This window comes from Scardinius erythrophthalmus (genome assembly GCF_964197995.2).
Source record: "Scardinius erythrophthalmus genome assembly, chromosome: 20".
NCBI classification, from domain to species: Eukaryota; Metazoa; Chordata; class Actinopteri; order Cypriniformes; family Leuciscidae; genus Scardinius; species Scardinius erythrophthalmus.
This window is the reverse complement of record NC_138240.1, coordinates 27,486,004-27,506,641: the sequence shown is the minus strand read 5'-3', so window position 1 is coordinate 27,506,641 and position 20,638 is coordinate 27,486,004. Positions and strand designations below refer to the sequence as shown.

Here is a 20,638-nt window from a genome sequence, read left to right as displayed (position 1 = left end):
ATGGGTTGTACTTCAGTTTGTGGATTGCGGTCAATAAACAAACCCTTAATGTGACGCTCACAGAAGAGTGAACATAATTACTTGAACAGGTTCTGCAATTTACTGTAGTGTTTTATTTTACAGTTGTCGTTCCTATAACAACTCTGTTTCCCATTATTTTAATTGTTATATAACTGTAGTTAATGTGCTCTCTAAAGACTTACACCTCTGAATCACCAAGTAAAACAATCAACTGCAAAACGGCCTAAAGTTGCAGTGCAGGAAATGACGACTTGTTACCGTCATGCGTGTGTCTGCCGTTGCTCTCCATGTTTCTGACAGATGCATGGCGTACCCTTGTGAAGCATATTTTTATATTGTGCACATTAGGTCATATCTATAAAAACGAACATGAAACAAAAGGGTGTAGTCTGAGTCTTGTGGAACAAATTAAAACAGGCTCACTAATTCTTCAACATAACATGGCCTCCTTTTCTTTTTTTTTAAAGCTGGTCTCTGACATGAAATACATTTAATGTGTGTGTAAGGACACGGAGAGACAAACAATTGATTTCCTGTCATTCTCTCTATGGTGTGTTTGTTTTAGTGGATTGATCACTCTATGTACATCGAGGGTACTTTATAAGTGCTGCCCAAATTGTGATATCTATTGTCAAAACAGGTTACCAGTTATCGTCAAAAAATAATAGTAATTAAGTCTCAAAAACCATGAAATATGGCGACCCAAGTAAATTTATTGTATGGTATACAATTTTTTTCAGCATTTGAGCATGCTTTTTTTAAGATAATGAGACTTTTTTTAGACTAACTTTTTCAGTCAAATGTGTGTCCAAATTTTTGACTGATCCAGACAGATTGAAATAATGTTTTGAAATCTCTCAATGTCCAGACCTTCTATGTTAATACTGTCTCTTTGATTTTAGATTTTATTTAAATTGTGAATGTGTATGACATCAAGCACATCCTAGTACAATTTTTGGACATTTGCAGGACCTTCTCAAAACACCAAAACCCTGCTAGTCAGCCATCATGGGACACATTTTAAAATATAAATTCTGTTGTATATAATAGGATCATGTTTGAAGCCCTACAGGACTTTTTGTAAAGACTTTTTTGTACAGGAAATATTGTAAAGTATTACTGAAGCTGTTTTCTTAAGAAACTAAAAAATGCACAATACAGTGCTTATACCATTCCTAAATAAAGATACACACAAGCACCTGACCGTGCTGTGGCCCACACACAGTGCCATGACTGGAATTCCTGGACTGAATCCTCACTCATTTTGAATATGAAAACAACACAGTGAGTTTGCCAAGAACTTGTAATTGCTAAACGCTGGGATCTGTGTTCCTTCATAATATTTTCAGCTTAGCCGTGTGTGTGTGTGTGACCTGTTGTTGACTTTTGAGGAGTAATTCTGTAGTCATCACTAATGAATGATAAAGATGAAAGATTTGACTAACTGTCTGATTTGTTAAGACTGAATATCTGCACTGTCATTTCGTAAATGATTAAATTTGTTTGTTCAGACAGTGTTTTTAATAGTTTTGCCATAGGGAGACATATGAGAGTAGTTGTTGCTGTGGAATGCAAGTGGATGAAGCACTGCAGATTTCACCAATGCTCTCTTTCATCATCTCATGTCAAGCACACCAGAGACCCAATAATTTAAAAATAAAGACAAAGTAAATGGTTACTGCAGTTCCTCTGATCTGATGCATGTCGAGCTGATCTGAGCACATATGTACAATACATTTACATAAAGCCGTGTACGCCTTGCGTCCACCTAAACCTCTCCAAATATTGAGACCGGATCCCTATCCCGCTTCAGTCATTAGGGTGGTGCTTTGACTTCGCTTTTCCAGCTGTAATAATCAGCAAGAGCTCCATCAAGCTCTCTAAATATCATTCTCAGCAAATTCGATTCTTGTTTATATTACTCGGATGAGTGAGCATCAAGCCTTCTGACCTTCGCTGTCAATCTGACTCTTCTAGTTGGCTCTGAGATGGACTGAAAGGAAGGAGGTTAATTACATCTGTTTTTTTGACCCACTTTCTTCCAGGTGTTTTACGTTGTTTGATGCATTGACTTCAGCTGGCCCGTGATGCGTGCTCTGACTTGAACAGACCTCTGGCAGGAAGATAAAGCAAACATTCTTCTCTGGTGTGATTGGCATCTGTTTTTTTTTTCTTTTCTGTGGCCGTCACTTTCCCTTAATCTGTTACAAACACACATGCATTAAAGATTAGGCTATGTAAGCTGCAAGGTTTTGGCAAATTCTCATGATCAGATCATTGTTTGTTGCAGATGGTCTACAGTATTCGTCTTTTTCTATTTTCGACCTCAGCAGTGTTTTGGGGTTCATTTATAATCTAAAGGTTTGTAAAATAAAAAACATTACTTAAACTGGTATGACCCATGGCTTGGTTTCTATTAAAACTAACAAATGTAAACGTCTGTGTGTGTGCGTGCGTGTGTGTGTGTGTGTTAAGCAGTGTGGGGGGTAACGCATTAAAGGCACACTATGCAAGATCTGTACCTCAATATAACAGCTTCAAAATCATTTTGATGGTAAACAAACTCGTAGTAGGGCGAAACATCCCAATAGCAAAGCAGGGGGGGACGCCGCTGGCAAAATTAGCAATGCAAGTTTGAGAGGTGGCACCACGACAAATCTCGCGAGAATCACGACTTGCTTTACGGCACAACGTCACATACATCAACAACATATGAAGCAGCCTCTATGGAAGACACTAGCACGCATTTCAGACGTGAATCATGGCAGAGTCGTTGAAGAAAGAACGGTCGGAAGAGTGTGGGGACGGCTCTGCGTGAGTGGTATTTACGACAGTAACGTTAAATACAAGTACTCCACAGCGACTCTAGGGGTTGCTGTTTGAGGAAAAACGGAAACTGCATAGTGTGCCTTTAAAAGTAATCAAAGAGTTACATAATCAGATAACTTTTTTTTCAAGTAAGCATTACTTTGAAATTTACAACAAAAGCTAGGAATTTGCATTTCCTTCAGCCTGAGGCTTATTCATTTCACTTTTTTTTGTGAAAAGTCTTTTACATTTGCCATCATATACATTTTTTTTTAATTAAAAAACAATCAAGCAAGCCCAGTCCACATGAGAAATAGTATTGCAAAAGTAACGCAACACTTGAAAATGAACTAATTATGCAATTTGTTACTTTTTTAGGGATCAATGCAATATTGTAACATATTACTTTTAAAGGTAACTTTCTCCAAAAGCCCGGCATTTCAATAAGAATCCACATGTTTGGGAATTTCGCATGAGGGAGAATTGGGTTAGTCACACAAATTCGCTGCGTAAAGAAAGCTTTTTTGTTTGCAAAATTTCTCAAAGTTTCATCAGTTTGACCGTACCCTTAGGTCCCTATTTTAACGATCTATGCGCATGGTCTAAAGCGCACTGCGCAATCCACTTTTGCTAGTTTAACGACAGGAAAAATGGTCGGCACGCCTGGCGCATGATCTAAAATGGTTGCCCCTATTCTCTTAATGAGTAATGGGTGTGTTTTGGGCATAACGTGCAATAAACCAAATAGAGTCTCATCTCGCATTCCCTTTAAAAGCCAGTTGCGCTCGCGCCATGGCGGATTCGCTATTTACATAGCGGAATTTGCAAGCAGAAAAAAAACTACTGCTTCTCTAGCGAGGAAACGGATCTGCTCATGCGTGAGTTTAAAGAGCGCAAGCAGACCATCTACGGTGACAAATTGTACACGTGTTGTGGACCCGTCGCTTTAAATAACAAAAAAATAAAATAAATCACCCATGGGCGTGCTGGTCTGAAAACGAGGTGTGTGCAGGCGCATTAGTTGCTATTTTGAGGCAACTGAAATGAAATAGACTGCAGTCTGCACCACTGACCAACTGAAACCTGGTGTAAAGTTTTAATTGTATAAATAATATACAATAATAAAATAAAAAGAATAAAATTGGTTGGTTCCAAAAAATGACATTACAGAAAAATTACAGAATTGTCCTGTGATACAGTGTAGCCAAAAGTGCCCATAGTTGAAGTGTCCTGTCCCAAATGCCGCACTTGATGTGTATTTACAGCCAGTAAATTGCAGGAGCATATACTAAACTGAATTTCCTGCAAATAAACAAGATTTGAAGGGAATGTAAACCATGTATGCATAATGTACTGTACATTAAAATGCATTATGTATTTTCATAAATAATTGTAACCAAAGTTAAAATGCATTATAATTTGCAGATTCCTTGTAATGTCTTAAATTGGTTGTTGTCACGTTAAAAGAATTGTTAACACACACACACACACACACACACACACACACACACACACACACACACACACACACACACACACACACACACACACACACACACACACACACACACACACCGAAATCACCCTGCCAAGTATGAACAACTTACTGTAACGTTCCTCTCATATTTATTTAAGGTGGCTGAATCTGGCTAGTACTAACATCCCTTCAAAAATTCTGCCGTTTGGTGGGAAAGGATTTGATTTGTGGCTAATTAGCAAGGCCTGTCATATACGTGAGATGAATGTCTTTAAGGACCAGTCTTGGGCTTTACGTTTCCTGGTTGTTTGTGTTTGGAAACATTCAGCACTATTCACAATGCTGGAATTGTCAAATGCTATATGTTTCAATTCCAGAGCACCATACAGCAAATTCTCCTTACATTCAGAGTGAACGAAGTGATAAAGAGCACTTTTGTAACTAACAGTATCTAACTGTAGCAGAAGCTGCTCTGTTTTATTGGCCTCTATGAGTTTGAATGTTTCAAAAGGAAACCGTTATTGCAGAGCGTGACATAGTTTGTTGTAAAAACTCCTCTTTTCTCTTGGGAGGGAATGCATATTTTTGACCTGTGTTGACGTCAGAAATGACATACTCGTTTTAACTAGCTTACTTACTCTCAGGCTGAGAGACCAGATGCTGACATGTTTTATTACACTGCACATGTTCAAAGTCACAAGGAGATTTCATGAGGTTCAAAGCTAATTAGCGGTCACATAAAGTATCCTGGCATTTAAAGTCAGCATGAAACGGCATTCGCAACGCATTGTCCTGTAAAACTGTATCTTATTCATTGGGATTTGATTGGAATTTGTGATATTTTATTATTGGTTCATATGATTTTTCTTTTCTCATGCACAGTTATTAACCCTGTAAAGCCTGTCAAATCAAATAATAGTCTGATTTTTTTCTAAAAAATTGAACAGTTTATTAAACCTGTGTTTTATGTTGAGTATTATATTTGACACATCAGGCTTTTATGGCTCATGACAAATAGTATGAAATAGGTGATATGCAATTTGTTCCAGATGTTATTTATATATGGCCAAACATTATGATAAACTTATGATAGCTTGTAATAGCTGTCTGATAGCTGTTTATAGTAGACTATTATATATCAAAATATATCATATATTTATACGTATAATTCAGAGATAGAGTGACTGATATTTATGTCTTATTAAAATGATATTTAAATGTTTAGTCTTGTGATCAAAGCTCAGTAGTTTTAATAGTGGGTGCAAAACATATAATGCAGTGCAATACAATGATGACTGAGAGATGTTCAAATAAACCTTCCTCAAAATCCTGATCATATTTGATCGAAACATTTAAAAAAAAAATTTAAAAGTCATGTTAAAATGTATATATGAATAGAGTAAACCTACTGTAAGTTGCATCTGTCTAGTAAATGTTAATCCTGAAATATTAATAAAAAAAAAAAAAAAAAAATATATATATATATATATATATATATATATATATATATATATATATATATATATATATATATATATATATAAAAAAATCAATAAATATTTCTCTACAAAGACACGTGAACCATGACTTGAAGGGGGACATTTTTACAATTATACAAAAAGACCTTTTACCTGCTAAAAAAGTATGAACTATCAATCAGAGGGCAGAAGGCATGAAGATGATTGTGAACAACAGGTTTTTCAGCAAAGTTTTGATCATGTTGATAATTTAAAGGCCTTAGAAATAACTTGCATATCAAATATGGTACAGCAGGCTTTATATGGTTAATAATTTAAAGGTTGTTTTTCTTTGTTTACATTGATGTTGATTAGAATTTTTTAATGACCATTTTTGTCTTTTTTTTCCCCTATCTAGGTGGAGGAGGAAAACGGAAAGGAAGAAGTAAAAAATGGAGGGAGATTCTTCGTTTTCCTCATATCAGTCAGTGCACAGAATTGAGCAAAACCATCGGTAAAGTATCAACACTCAGCTTTGTCTTGTTCATGAACTTCCTGTTATTGTCATGCTCCTTGTCAGCTGTGGTGTTCTCCTGGCCAAATTTCCCTAACGGTGATGTCATTTTGCAGTTCAGCATTGTTTAGTCATCTCTGAGTTTACATTGTCATTGTCTGAATCCCAGATCTGAGAAATAGTATGTGAGATAAGCATTGGTGCGTCTCAGATTCCAGTAGTATGTCAAAAGTGCCTGGATGTCATACTTGTCCCAGTAGATTTGCAAAATAATCAACCTTGCATGTTTTTGATCTAATATTGTGCACAATTTCTTGAGCTACAGATGAGGAGGAGTGACTGTCATCCATCAACATTTTCAATTGTTTAACAGTAACAACCAATTCAAGACTTAGTTTTCACATTTTTAAAAATTGTGAAATATTATTACAATTTAGAAGAACGGTTTTCTGTTCGAAAATTGTGATATATTCATGTGATGCCAAAGCTGAATTTTCAGCATTATTACTCCAGTCTTCAGTGTCACATGATCCTTCAGAAATCGTTCTAACATGCTGATTTGCTGTTCAAAAAAACAAATTCTGATTATAATCAATGTTGAAAACAGTTGTGCTGCATAATATTTTTGTGTAAACCATGATACATTTTTTCAGGATTCTTTGATAAATAGAAAGTTCAAAAGAACAGCATTTATTTGAAATGGAAATCTTTTGTAACATTAGAAATGCCTTTACTGTCACTTTTGATCAATTGAATGCATCCTTGCTGAATAAAGGTATTAATTTCTTTCAAAAACAAAAATATAACTGATCCCAAACTTTTAAACTGTTGTGTATATTATAAATCAGAATTATTAATGTATAAAGTTAAGTATTGTGAAATGTTAATTAGTAAGTAATTAATTTAGCTAGATGCTGACACTAACATGCAAATGCTGGCAGAAAAAGTGGTCTGCGGTGTCCATGTGTGATGTTTCCAATACTTACTTATTGTCTTAACAATTCACTCAATAATGAAAATAAAATGATGTAATTTACTTACCCTCAGATTGTTCCAAACCTGTATGACTTCTTCTGCATGTAGTATTATTAACGGTTTTGTCCATGCAATTAAAGTCAACAGTGTTCAAAACAACACTGGACCCTGCTAGCTTTCATTGTATGGACAAAATGTCATCTTTTATGAGAGTCACCATCAATCACTGTACCATGATGCCACCAAAGCACATTTTTGTAAAGTTTCCCTTTTCTTTGGTGTCTTAGAGCGGGACTACTTCAGCCTGTGTGAGAAGCAGCCCATCGGGAGACTTCTGTTCCGCCTTTACTGTGAGACCCGACCGGAGATGCAGCGATGCATCCAACTTCTGGATGCCATGGTATGTCAAGGCACACATACACACGTCTCCAACGCTCAATGCACCTGCTTTATGTTCTAATGAAAACAGAATTAGTTTAAGATCATCAAAACAGCTTTAAGTCACTAATTGCTGGTTCTTTTAAGCAGTTCATCTTCTCTCAAAATCTCTTGCCTGCTCAAACTCTCTCAGGATTCTTGTTAACCCCTCCACCAATGTTCCACTGGCCTGGACAACAGGCCTCCCACAAGACTAGCTTGCCTAGCATGGAATAAAGCCCAAAATATCAGTACCAGCATCTGGTCACTGAATGAGGCCATTGTCTGGTCTCTAACACCACTATAGACCCCAAACAGTCTGAACCCCAGGAACCTGAACCCATGACAGGAAGTCACCATCATAAAACATGGGGCAGCATATTTGTGTTTTTTAGGACATGGAAAAGGTGTTCATCTTGGAACTTTCGCCCTCCTCTTTTTTAACAAAAACCCTTTGTGCCGTGTCGCCGTATAACCGAATAGCGGAAGCTTTACTGATGTGTTATAGAGACTCGTGCAAATGTCTGAAAGTCAAATGAAAAAACAAATGTCCTAAACATAAAATCATCATACAATCATACATACGTGCTTCCCTACAATATAGTAGGCGAAAAACAGTATGTGACAAAAAAAAGTCAAAATACCCTGTACTCATAAAGATTATGCAAAAAGCACCCGGAAGACCTACTACTTCCAGGCGAGATTCTGAAGTATGCATACGATGGACACTTTGCCATTCATAAATCCTGTCCTGTGGCCTCATGGGATAGTAAAGTGATAGTAGGTCACATGACAATGACAACATGGCAAATGTAGTCCGGATTACATTCATACTACATAGAACTTACTTTTTTTAGGGGTCGCGAAGTAATTATTTATTCAAAATAAGTATAAGTACTTAAATAAGTGGCTCTACCATTGGAGAAAGTGTAATGGCTGACTAGGATCACGTGTGCTTTGATAACCAATCACATTACAGCCTTGTTGTCATTGAATATCTTTCAAGTTGTGCGACAGTCAATCACTGCGGATACCATAGAAATTGAGATGTGTCGTAAACTGAATCCTACATGTTTCAAAATTGTCTGTGACTTCTCTTATAAAACAGCATTTTTCCTATGTAAACTCTAAAAATAGATCAATCCAAAACAAATGTTTAATAGCAAACTTGTTAAACATTAGCCAATAGGCTGTTGATTCATTAAATAAGCTGTTTTCCCACAAAAGTATCCATTACAAAAATGGCTCTGCTCTCCTTCCCTGCATTTCATTTAAATTTCATTCCACTTTTATTTGTATAGCGCTTTTTTACTGTACGTCATTTCAAAACTGCTTTGCAGGAAATGCAAGTTTCTACATTAAATGTTCGAGTAATCCGTTATCAGAAGTATATAAAAGTAATGATGTCAGAAATGCACAGTTCTAAGATAATACAATCATGCATTTAGATAACATCATGTATTCATTTAGGCAGAAGCAATGAGCTTTCAGTATTAATATCAGTGATACTGCCCTTCATTCATAGTACTAGTAAAAGATGCCATTTAACTCATTTTAAACCATCTTAATGTGGAAGTAAATAAAATTTATTAGAAATAAAATAGAACCTCACAATTATTATTACTGTAATGGCAAAAAATAAAATAAACACTATCATTCAAAATTTTAGGGTCTGTAACATTTTTTTTTTTTATGTTTTGAAAGAAGTCTCTTATGCTCTTATGTTGAGAATGGTTGTGCTGTTTAATGTTTTTCTGGAGTCTTTGATTAATTGTAGGTTTAAATAACAGCATATGTTTGTAATATAACTATTTTTTAACGTAATAAATGTCTTTACTCTCACAAAAATTTTACTGACCCCATTTTTTTTAACAGTAATGTATATCATCTACATTTTTTTATATGTATTTACATGTATTGTAGTATGCTGATTTTAATTTAAAAAATCATTGTATGAGAACAGAATAACTTGCATTACTGCATTACACTGAGATCATGGGAAGTAATGAAAAGAATTATAAGCAAACTCAAAAATAAAGCACCCAGACACATTATGGTAAGGAGAATCAGGGTCAAGTTCAACTAATTCTCATGAAAATAGTGCGAGTGCTCCTAAAAAGTCCCAATGCTCCTAAAAAGTTCATTGTCTTTGTTTTTTTTTGTTTTTTTTTCCAATATGCGTTTTGATTTATAGAGTGAAATACTCTGCATTCTCTTGGCTTTGTGAGATTCACCCAATTAAACTGTATTCTAAAGTCAAGAAGAAGAAGAAAAAGTGCCCTTTATGACCTGGCATGCATCAAAATGAGTTCTGGATTCAGCTTTGAATAACGAATTGAATGTAAACACAGAGATGCATTGAACTGAAAATACTTGAATGTGTTTGATGTATGTCCGCATATGTTCTGCCGGCAGCAAATGTGCATCTGCGTATTTGTGTGAGCCACCATAAGGAAAGAGCCCGGGGGGGTTTTGAGGCCTGCTCTGACGTCAGAAAGTAGCGGGATCTCAATTGTTGTGGCGAGTTAGACGGCACTGTCTGTGTCTACTCTTTGTGAGATCTCTGTGTGTGTGACAGAAGGAAAGAAGCGCAAGAACTTTATTGTGAGAAACCTCCTCACACATTATTTAGGTCTGAGTGTACACAAAGACAAATGAAATGTGTATGCAGCTGACCTTCTTGGTCCGGGTTTTGTTTTTCCATCTCGGTGGAGGCGGAATAGTCCGATGTTATCTCACACATCAGATTGGCCCAGTTCCTCTGTGTCAGAGGCAGCCCGCCATTTGTTTTAGCCTGGTAGCTCTACTGTACCATTCAGACCCGCTGATGTAGGTCTATTCTCAAACCACTCTCTCTCTCTCTCTCTCTCTGTTAGGGGATAGAATATACAGTTTGTACAGTATAAAAATCATTGTCCATGGAAAGTCCCCATACATCATGGAAACCCAACATGTGTGTTTGTGAGATCTCGAGTGTTTGTATTTGCTGCCTTTTTCCATGCGGTGACCTTTAACATGCAGGCATAGCAAATTCCCCTTCAAATTCCATCATTTCCCATTTAAAAGATGGCAGAGAAAGTTGAAATAAAGCAGTGTCCCTTTCCCTAATGTGACTATCATCTACAGCAGCATAAAATATAAAAACATGTCAGTATAAAAATATGTTTTCTGGGTTCGGTACAGATTAACTTCAATCAACAGCATTTGTGGTAGGATAACTGCAAAAAATAACATTGGCACGTACCCAGCAAAAATTACTGTTCCAGTAAAGTGCTTACAATGGAAGTACATGGAGCCAGGGAATAAACATGACAATAAACATTGTTTTACAAGTATAGCCACTAGCAGGGCTTGACATTAACTTTTACTGGTCACAATTTTGTCATCGATACCATGGGGGAAAACTGCTATATATAGATATTTTTAATATTATCTCATCATTTGGCAGCAGGTATATTAGGCTGCTGTAACTTTAAGACCTGACGCACGGATCCATTATACTGTTACACATCCGTTTCTTTCTCAACTGTTTACGTTCTCAACTTACCAAGACTCAAGACTTGCCAAGACTCAAGACTTGCATTTTGACATTATTTTGTGTGTTTGACTGTTTAAGTGCAATAAGCAGCGAAAAAGAACTCAATTTAGTACTGAGAGCTGGTGACCACTTTGGGTGTGAGCACAAATTCTGCAGGAATGAGTAAAATTATGCGCAATACGCACAATCCCACTGCGGAATTTAAGCCCTGTAACACAAACAATATATGTGATTGCTGTCGGAGAGATGAGTGATTGTGTAAATTCATGTCATCACCATTGCTGAGTATTTTCTGCTTAAAACTGCAGTGAACCAAAGACAGTCTGAAAAACGCAGTTTGAAATCGTTGGTGTTTCTGACGTCACAAACTACCTTGTAACCAATCAGGTCAACGTGTGATGTCAACGAGTGGATCTCTGAGCTGGTGTGAGTGAGTGGAGGCGGGTTTAATTTGCATATTCATAGAAACGTGTATACTAAATGAGGCAAGGGTGTAGAGTTCAAGCTATTTTATGAATCATTTTTTTCAAGGAAAAAACTTTTAAATATGTTTTAAATTTTGGTGATTTAAAGATGAGTTTTAAGGGACAAAAATATTGACTACAGGGGGACTTTAAAGGGGTCATATAATGGTACATGCACTTTTACAAGTTGATTGTACTGAAATGTGTGTTGGCAGTGCCTGTACACAACAATCATAAAATGATAAAAATCCATCCAGTAGTTTTTTTAAAATCTTCTTTTATGTTTCCCCCTGGCTCAAATCAAGCTGTTTGCCCCTCCCACTAATGTTGATTGACAGTAGCGTTTCAACACAGCCCCGCCCTCGCTCGTGAGCAAGCTGTCAATCATAGCCCGCGCGGACCGGCATTGTTGATAGCTGGAGCACTGTCTATGAGCAGAATGGCGTCTAAGCGGTTGTGGTGTTCAGTTCTTTGGTGTAATAACGAACACAGCAGTCATTTTGATGTTCCTAAATCCGAACCGCTGAAGACGCAGTGGCTGAGTTTGTTTTCGAAGGGAATATTCCCCACGATCAACGTCCATGCTTTCATGTTTGCGCGAATCATTTCACCAGACTGCTTTATAAACGAGGGTCAATATAAAGCTGGTTTTGCTAAAAGCTGTTCTGAAAAAAGGATTGGTACCAACTTCATGTTCCTGCTGCACCTCCAGAAGAACTGAAGTGAGTGTAACATTTTATTAAGCTTTATATTAATATTTGCAAATCGCTTGCACGCTTCCAGATGAATGCAGCTATTTTTACACTCAGGTACATTACGGCATGTTTTCTATGTACGATGTTCTCAATATAGTTCATAATCCCACGTTTATAATGAACAATGCGTTATGGTTATTGTGTTACAAACGGTGTACACACAGAACAGAGGGGCGGGGTGAGCAAAGCTCTATCATTTAAAGACACATGCACTTGAACGGAGTGCTGAAAACAGCTGTTTTTGACCAGGTAAAATGAGTGTTTTCTTACAATACTAATGAGAATTTTTAATTAAAGTATATTACAAACTTTTAATTTAGACCCTAAAGAATCATATTAGCTTGTACAAAAATGGCATTATATGACCCCTTTAAGACTTTATTTCATCCTTGAAACACAAAAGATTTCTGTCTCTCTATTGTAAGTCCATTCCACCAAAACGTTTACACTTCAAAAAGTCATAGACATCATAAATGTAATCTATATGAATTAAGCAGTTTGATCTAGATTTGAAGACATGATCTCTTTATATGATGAACAGATTTAATTCTTAAATAAACTTTGATCAATGCACATACATGGAGCTCATCAAATATGGTCAATGGAAGCCATCCCTTTAACTTAGGGACTAGTTGAAATTATTTCAAAAGAACTTGACTTCTATTGAACTCTGAACATTCCATGTAACATTCTTTTCCTCCACTACTCACGGCAATCTTCCAATGGATGATTTGCCAAATGTGTTAAGGGGAATGGAAATCATTCTGTATGTGTCGAGGCACAGTATGCACACACACACACACACACACACACACACACACACACACACACACACACACACAAATCCCCCACTATGTAATGACGTTCAATGTATTTAGTGACGCTGCTGGGCCGTGCTGTGGCGCTCCAGGACCTTATGGAATCCTGCCGTGTTGACTGGCTGGTTACCAAGCAACCTGAAGTCACACATGGTGGGCTTCATGAAGCATGTGTGTGCGGTCGCGAAGCATATGTGTATGTGCTTTTCATACTCTACAGCCGGGCTGTGACGCGGGTGCAGACACGTGATTTGTGCGAAAACCTATTTGTGGGTACATATGCTTCGTTGTGGGCGGGAGATCTTGTGTGTATGTGTTTACATCATTCGGGATGGAACCGAGAGGGGGCAGGTGGTCATGGAGAGTCTTGCGTAATGGGATCCACAGAGCACGAGGGCTGGAGAGAGTGTTGATTAGGGTGTCATCAAGTATTACCCCCCTAACACACACACACACACACACAGGCACATCTCTGGCCCTTAGGGAAAGTACGTGCCAGACTGTGGAGCTCATTCATTGTGTAATCACTCGCAGACTCAATTACATGATGCCTCTTCCTCATTCAGCATATAGAAATGGATACCATCAGTAATCGTGAAGTCACTGGATGTAGTTTCTTTTTTCCAGTGTTGAACAAGTGATATGAGTTCACTTAATACTTTCTGTCTGTCTCTGTTTCATTAGGCTCAAGATTTGTGAGTTTCGCAAAAAGTCTGATCCACATTAGTCTCATGTGACTAGAACTTTGACTAATACATACAGTAAAGTCTGGTCCATGTTGCAGCTAATAATGACCATAAAAACCTCCTTAGACAGGAAGAGATTGTTTCGCCGGCATTATAATTTGACTTACCACAGTTGTTTTTACATGCTTTGTGTTCTGAAATAGATTATACAAAAATAATAGAGTGGTGTGAAAAGAAATAATGGCACAGCATTTTGTATTGGATACCCCTGAAAAATCGGGTTTCTGCAGTTTCAGTTTTAATTCAGTTTTAGCTTTAGGAATTTTAGTACTTAAACTTTAACAGAAATGAGAAATGTTGTCTTGGTGGCAACTAACCAAAATGAAAATAAGTTGAAGTATTTCATCTAAAATGTATTTTACTGTTGCTTTATTTGAAACAAATTGTAATAGATTTTTTTTTTTTTTAGCTTTAGTCAACAAGTACAACTGATTGCCAATTACATTTATTCTCATCATTTACTAGCTGTTCCAAACCTTTTTGACTTTCTTTATTCTGTGAAGCAGAAAAGAAAATATTTTGAAGAATGTCGGTAACCACAGTTGATGGGCTCCCATAGTATTTTTATTTCCACACTATGGAAGTCAATGGGGCCCATTAACTGTATGGTTACTGACATTCTTCAAAATATCACCTTTTGTGTTCAGCAGACGAAGTAAATTCATAAAGGAACAACTTGAGGGTGAGTAAATGATGACATAATTTTCTTTTTTGGGTGACCTATCCCTTGCATGGTATGAACCATGGGAACTCAGGAAGGGCTGGGAACTTGTAAACCAAATTTTGTTTCTCAGTGGACGACTGATTTAAAAACCTGTTCTCCCTAACTCCCAGAAACTGCAATTTGACATTTTATGTGCAATATAAATCAGACTGGCTTCTGAGGCTGGTTACTATTTCATACATTTCTAAATTAAGTGCATTGTGTCATAAGGTGTCATTTATATTTTGGATTATGTTATACCTTGTTTGTCTCAATGTTCAGTTAAAACTTGTAGTAATTTGTTTGTATCTGGTCATTTAGGAGGACTACGAGGTGGCACCAGATGAAAAGAGGAAGAGTCGAGGAGATGAGATCATCAAGAAGTTTCTCACCAAGCAGGTGTGATTTGGTTTAACTTTACTGTGTGTGTTCATTTTGGATATTGAATGTCCCAGTGGGCATCAGTAATCAGAGCATGTTGTTTCTCTGACAGTCCTCTGAGTGTGTGGATGTTGCTGAAAGTCTTGCTGAAAGTTGCAGAGAAAATCTAGAACTGAGCCCCTGCAAGGAGATCTTCAGTGACTGTCGCCAGTAAGACAAATGCAAATACGCTTGTAAACACCTGGACTTCTGTTGCTCTTAAACCTAAGCAAATTCAAATACTTTAACCAACCGTTCTTGTTACACATTTATTGTGGTGTTTTTAAATTTGTATTAAAGTTATTTTGATGAACTGTTATATAAATAAATACTTTTTTATTTTTTAAGTAAAGATTTTACTATGGTTTAATATTAGTTTGTGTACTTGCACTATGTGCTAAAATATGTTCTTTTCCAGTGATGGGAAGTACACTACCTTTTAGACATTACTAATTCTCACCAAGGCTGCATTTATTTGATCGACAATACAACTAAAACAACAATATTATGAAGTACTATTACAATTGAAAATAAATGTTTTCTACTTTACTACGTTTTAAAATGTAATTAATTCCTGAGATGGCAAAGCTGTATATTTACTCCAGTCTTCAGTGTCAAAATCAGAAATTCGCAGAAACATTTCTTATTATTATCAATGTTGAAAACAGTCGTACTGCTTAATATTTTTTGTGGAAACCATGATGCATTTTATTTTTTTTCAGGATTCCTTGATGAATAGAAAGTTAAAAAGAACAGGATTTAGTTGAAATGGAAACCTTTTGTAGCATTGTAAAAGTCTTTACTGTAACTTTTGATTCAGTGTTCTTGCTTAGTAAAAATATTAATTTCTTACTCAAAATCGTACTGACCCCAAACTTTTTAACTAATACCCTACGGTTAAAAAGTTTGGGTTCAGTATGATTTTGAGTAAGAAATGTATAGTATGTAGTAAGCATTGCCATAATTGGAACAGGCTGCAACAATCATTTAGGGCAAATTTAGCCCAAAATACTTCAAAAAATCCTCTGAAAATTGTATGCAATCTGGGCACCTTTCACATACTGTACTATTTTAAACGTAAACCTAATATTGAATACTATATAGAAACGACAGTATGCAGAATTAAGTGTTATGTAGTTTTTTTCTGAGATATTAATCATTTAACGCATTTTTGTCCCTAAAGAAGCAAACATTATACTTCTGGAACCGTTGCATATTTTGTCTTGTGTACAAGTCAAGTCAACTTTATTTATATAGCACTTTATACAATACAGATTGTTTCTAAGCAGTTTTACAGTGAAAACAGGAACATGATTCAATGATGCAAAAAGAAAATAGTGTCATTGTTCAGCTAAAGTACAGTAAGTCAACTGCACTAACAGTGCTGCTTATGGTCTAACAGTCTCCATGCTGTTTTAAATCTCACAGAACTCTTCATGACTACTTAAGTGGTGCTCCATTCTCTGACTATCAGAACAGCATGTACTTCGACCGCTTCCTCCAATGGAAAATGCTGGAAAGGTTGGTTACACGCTTTATCTCCCTTTCCTCTGTCTTTTACCTTTTTAATCTACTTAAAAGTTGTGTATTTCATTCTTTTAGTTTGCTGGAGGAAGTTCTTTGCCCTGCTTAATCTAGACATCCTGCTTTTGTTTCATTTGGCTAAATCATATTCAGCTGTTATGGCAGTACAGACACTAATCCGTTTAAATTATTTGTTAGTGTAATTGTTAACAGCTCAACAAATGAAAGCAAACAGTCATGTTTTGGGTCATGAAACGTTCAAGTTACTTTGCAGTGTCCAAGCCTATGCTAGATATAAACTGTTTTGAACAATTTTACATTTAAGTGGCCCATAAAAAAAGTTATGAACCATTGGTCACACTTTAGATTAGGGTCCAATTCTCTCTATTAATTAACTATTAATTATGATTTTTGCCTCAATAAACTCCTAATTCCTGCTTATTAATAGTTAGGTAGTAGTGAAGTTTAGGTATTGGGTAGGATTAAGGACGTAGAATGTGGTCATGCAGAACAAGGCATTAATATGTGCTTTATAAGAACTAATAAACGTCCAATATCCTATTAATATGCATGCTAATAAGCAACTAATTAATAGTAAGAACTGGACCCTAAATTAAAGTCTTACCAAAAAGTGTTCCTTCTCATTTTTTTTTCTTTTTCTGCAAACACAATTCTGTGAAGGCTTTTTTTCATAGATGAGGTGGGAAATGTGTTTCTTATTGACTGTGTTTTATAATTGTAATGTTGTGTATAACTTGTAATGTAGCTTGTGCTCCACCTAGCTTTGTTAATGGATCTGAATGTTAAAATGTCAGGTTCCTGTCTGCACTGATTTGATATCAGATTTTGTGGTTTCGTTTCCAGACAGTCTATCACAAAAGACACATTTCGGCAGTATAGAGTTCTGGGGAAAGGAGGCTTTGGAGAGGTAAGAGTATTGTAAAAAGTGATGACCTGTACTGTGTGTACTGAATATTTCCTCAGTTGCTCTGTATAAAAAACTAGTGAGCTGCCTACATTAGATCAGTATTTCGCAACTCTTATTTTTTCTTCTTTTTTTTTTGCAACGGCAATTTTGATTTGTAAATAATCCCACGACACACCACTAAGCACTAAAATATAAAAAAAATTGTATAAAAATGCATTACTTTAAATGCCATATTACAACTGAATATAATATTAAAAGTAGTACTCACAATTAAAGTGAAAATTGAGTTTAAGTCAAGTAGGGACACAATAAGGTCATATAGGTAGCTATGATGTTGTTGTATGATAATAATACAACAAATTTACATATTGTCCCTGTCAGGTGGAAACCTCATATTTTTTAAACACTGTGTTGTCAAGTTGGTATTGTGGCTTTATATATGGTCAGACACTTGTACGTGTCATTATAATTTTAACATTTTATGAAGATCACTCAAATGGAGTTACGAGGTTTTTGACCAGCGAATGACAGAAATATATTGTCAGCTGTATCTGTTTTCAACAACTTACAGGTTATAAGGTTTATTGTAGCTATATGGGTTGGGCACTCAGTTTTTCTTGTTGAAAACATTTTAATGCAATCTAATGATATAAAAAATGAAGCACTATGCACAGGATATTTAACTGTATATTTGCTTCAACTAGACAGCAAATACCAGACTTGACTATTCTCCACTCTTTAAAGGCGAGGTAGGTGATTTGTTCCAGGAACAATTTGTGTTATTCTGGTTGAAAGTCTCTACACATCCTGATAGCAATCACTAATCTAAGTTGTCTAAATGTATTTATATCAGTAGTGAACTGTGACTCTCGAAACTTGGCCCTCTCACGAGTCACCCCCTTCCCTCATCGGGAAAAAGTAAACTCAGCCTAGCTTACCGTGTCTGTGTCTATAATACTGCATGTTAGCTTTGACAAAAAATGCCTCAAGCAAACATCAGAGTGGGTGTAAGAGTTATCACCAAAAACTAAACAAAAAGTAATAACATGCAAATCATTACAAAGAATTGCATCACACACAATCGGTGTCATTTCAGCGGAATATGGTGACAACTGGTTTAATGTAAGACAACGCATCAGTTACAAGGCTTAGTCACAACCTCTTTTAAATGTTTTTCTTGGTTAACTATTTGTAAAACCCACGTAAAGGATGACCAATGACATGCATTTGTTAAAAAGATAAAAAAACAAATGACCAAATATAGAGATAAGAGGTTTCCACCCAACAGCAACAGTATATTCTTATTTGTAGCATTTATTTTTATGTATTTTTTGGAACTTGATCATTTTCCATGGTACACCTTACAACCTGTCGCGGCACAGTGGTTGGGAAACACTGACCTAGACAGTAATTTTGGGCATTACAAGTGTGCTCAGCAAAGGCAGTTTCGAAATATCGAAATAATACACCATACTGCCTTTTGAGATCAAATTGAGGTCTAATTTTGGCCAAACAGCGAAGCAGTGCATGTATCCTCATCACAGGTAGTCCCAGAATAGTTGATGATTTTATCATTGTAATCCACTCAATAACCAAAATTGTTGATTCAGTTGTTGCTATCACCTTAGCCACACATGCAAACATCAAACTCTTTAGGAATCAGTTTTGAGTCAAGTGTGCTGTCTAACTCACATAAAGAGCATTATTTGTGAGTTGCTGCCTATGAAGAGGTGCAGTCAAATTAGTGACATTTCGTGACAAGTTCTATTGTCAATAGTGTAACGTCTCAGGTTACGACTGTAACCTTTGTTCCCTGAAAACAGGGAACGAGACACTGCGTCGATTAATGCATTGGGGAACGCCTCAGAACTCATGAGAGGCCTACTCGGCCTGAGGTACGCCAGTGCTGTCAGCCGACTACCCATACTGCTGGTGATTCGCTTTCAGGGAGGCCTGGTAGGGGCCTACTAGCTCATAGCAAGTCTATTCTGCTACAAACACAACACCGTTGGGAACCATACTACACCAACTCAAATATTGGGGCCACCCACAGGAGGCCTCTTGAGGCTGGCTACCTGGTCGCAGCTTTAATGTATGTCCCACAACGTTGGGACTTTCTTCCGAGGAGGCCTGTTAAGGCCTACTACCCGTCAGTGAGTCTACTGCCCGAACTACTAAGGCCAAGCTAAGCTCAGCCTTCATTGGCAGATAAGCTGTTTACACAGCGCCTACAGTATCCTGGTACCAAACCACATTTCCCATGGCAGCAAAAACGAAACACCCTTTAAGCAAGGGGAGTACAACATACGCCACTCTGCCTCAATGAAGGTCCCAGATTGAGGGGCCTACCATCTATACGCATGGGTGTCAGCTCATGGCAATGCTCTGTCTTCAAGGGAGCGTACTTCGAAAACCAAAATGAAGTGAAGGTTAGAACTTTCCACTCGACCCGAGCCATAGTGGTGTGAGGTAGAATAATACAGAGCTGAGAGTGGAGTACTCATAACTGCCCTGTATCAGCAGGGGAGTACCAACCACCTGCCCCAGAGAATTTAACAGGGTGCGACTTTACAGGTGACAGAAATTTTTCTGCACCCAGCCTAGGGGAGTGGGACTTGCTTTCAAGCCAACCACCTTCAACCCATCGCTTGAGCAGTGGCTCAGCGAGCTGAGTGGAGCCTACTCTGGAGGCCCAAGTCCATATGCTAGCTAAAAAAAGTTCTATTGTCAATAGTGTAACGTCTCAGGTTACGACTGTAACCTTTGTTCCCTGAAAACAGGGAACGAGACACTGCGTTGATTAATGCATTGGGGAACGCTTCAGGCGTTACAGATGTCTGAAATCACTATCAAATCACGGCAATCACATTGACTGACGACAGCCGCTGACTTCATTAACGTGCAACCCAGAAGTATAAAAGGGCGCCTTGCAAACAGGACAATCACCTTTCGTCTGAAGGGACTGTTTGGCAGGCTTGCCCCGAGGCATGGCAGAAAGACGCAGTGTCTCGTTCCCTGTTCTCAGGGAACAAAGGTTACAGTCGTAACCTGAGACTTTCCCTTTCGAAAGGAA

The 20,638-nt window shown here is 37.1% G+C and overlaps 1 protein-coding gene across 3 annotated transcripts in view; it reads left to right on the top strand.

Annotated features, from left to right (window-relative positions):
- grk5l (G protein-coupled receptor kinase 5 like) overlaps nt 1-20,638 on the top strand; it is a 64,224-nt gene that overhangs the window by 24,758 nt on the left and 18,828 nt on the right. For all 3 annotated transcript variants that reach the window (XM_081348393.1, XM_081348392.1, XM_081348394.1), the window contains exons 2-7: nt 6,182-6,277; nt 7,540-7,652; nt 15,015-15,092; nt 15,187-15,284; nt 16,542-16,634; nt 17,502-17,565. In XM_081348393.1, the coding sequence (XP_081204519.1) occupies nt 6,182-6,277; nt 7,540-7,652; nt 15,015-15,092; nt 15,187-15,284; nt 16,542-16,634; nt 17,502-17,565 (542 nt within the window). The remainder of the gene's footprint in view (nt 1-6,181; nt 6,278-7,539; nt 7,653-15,014; nt 15,093-15,186; nt 15,285-16,541; nt 16,635-17,501; nt 17,566-20,638) is intronic.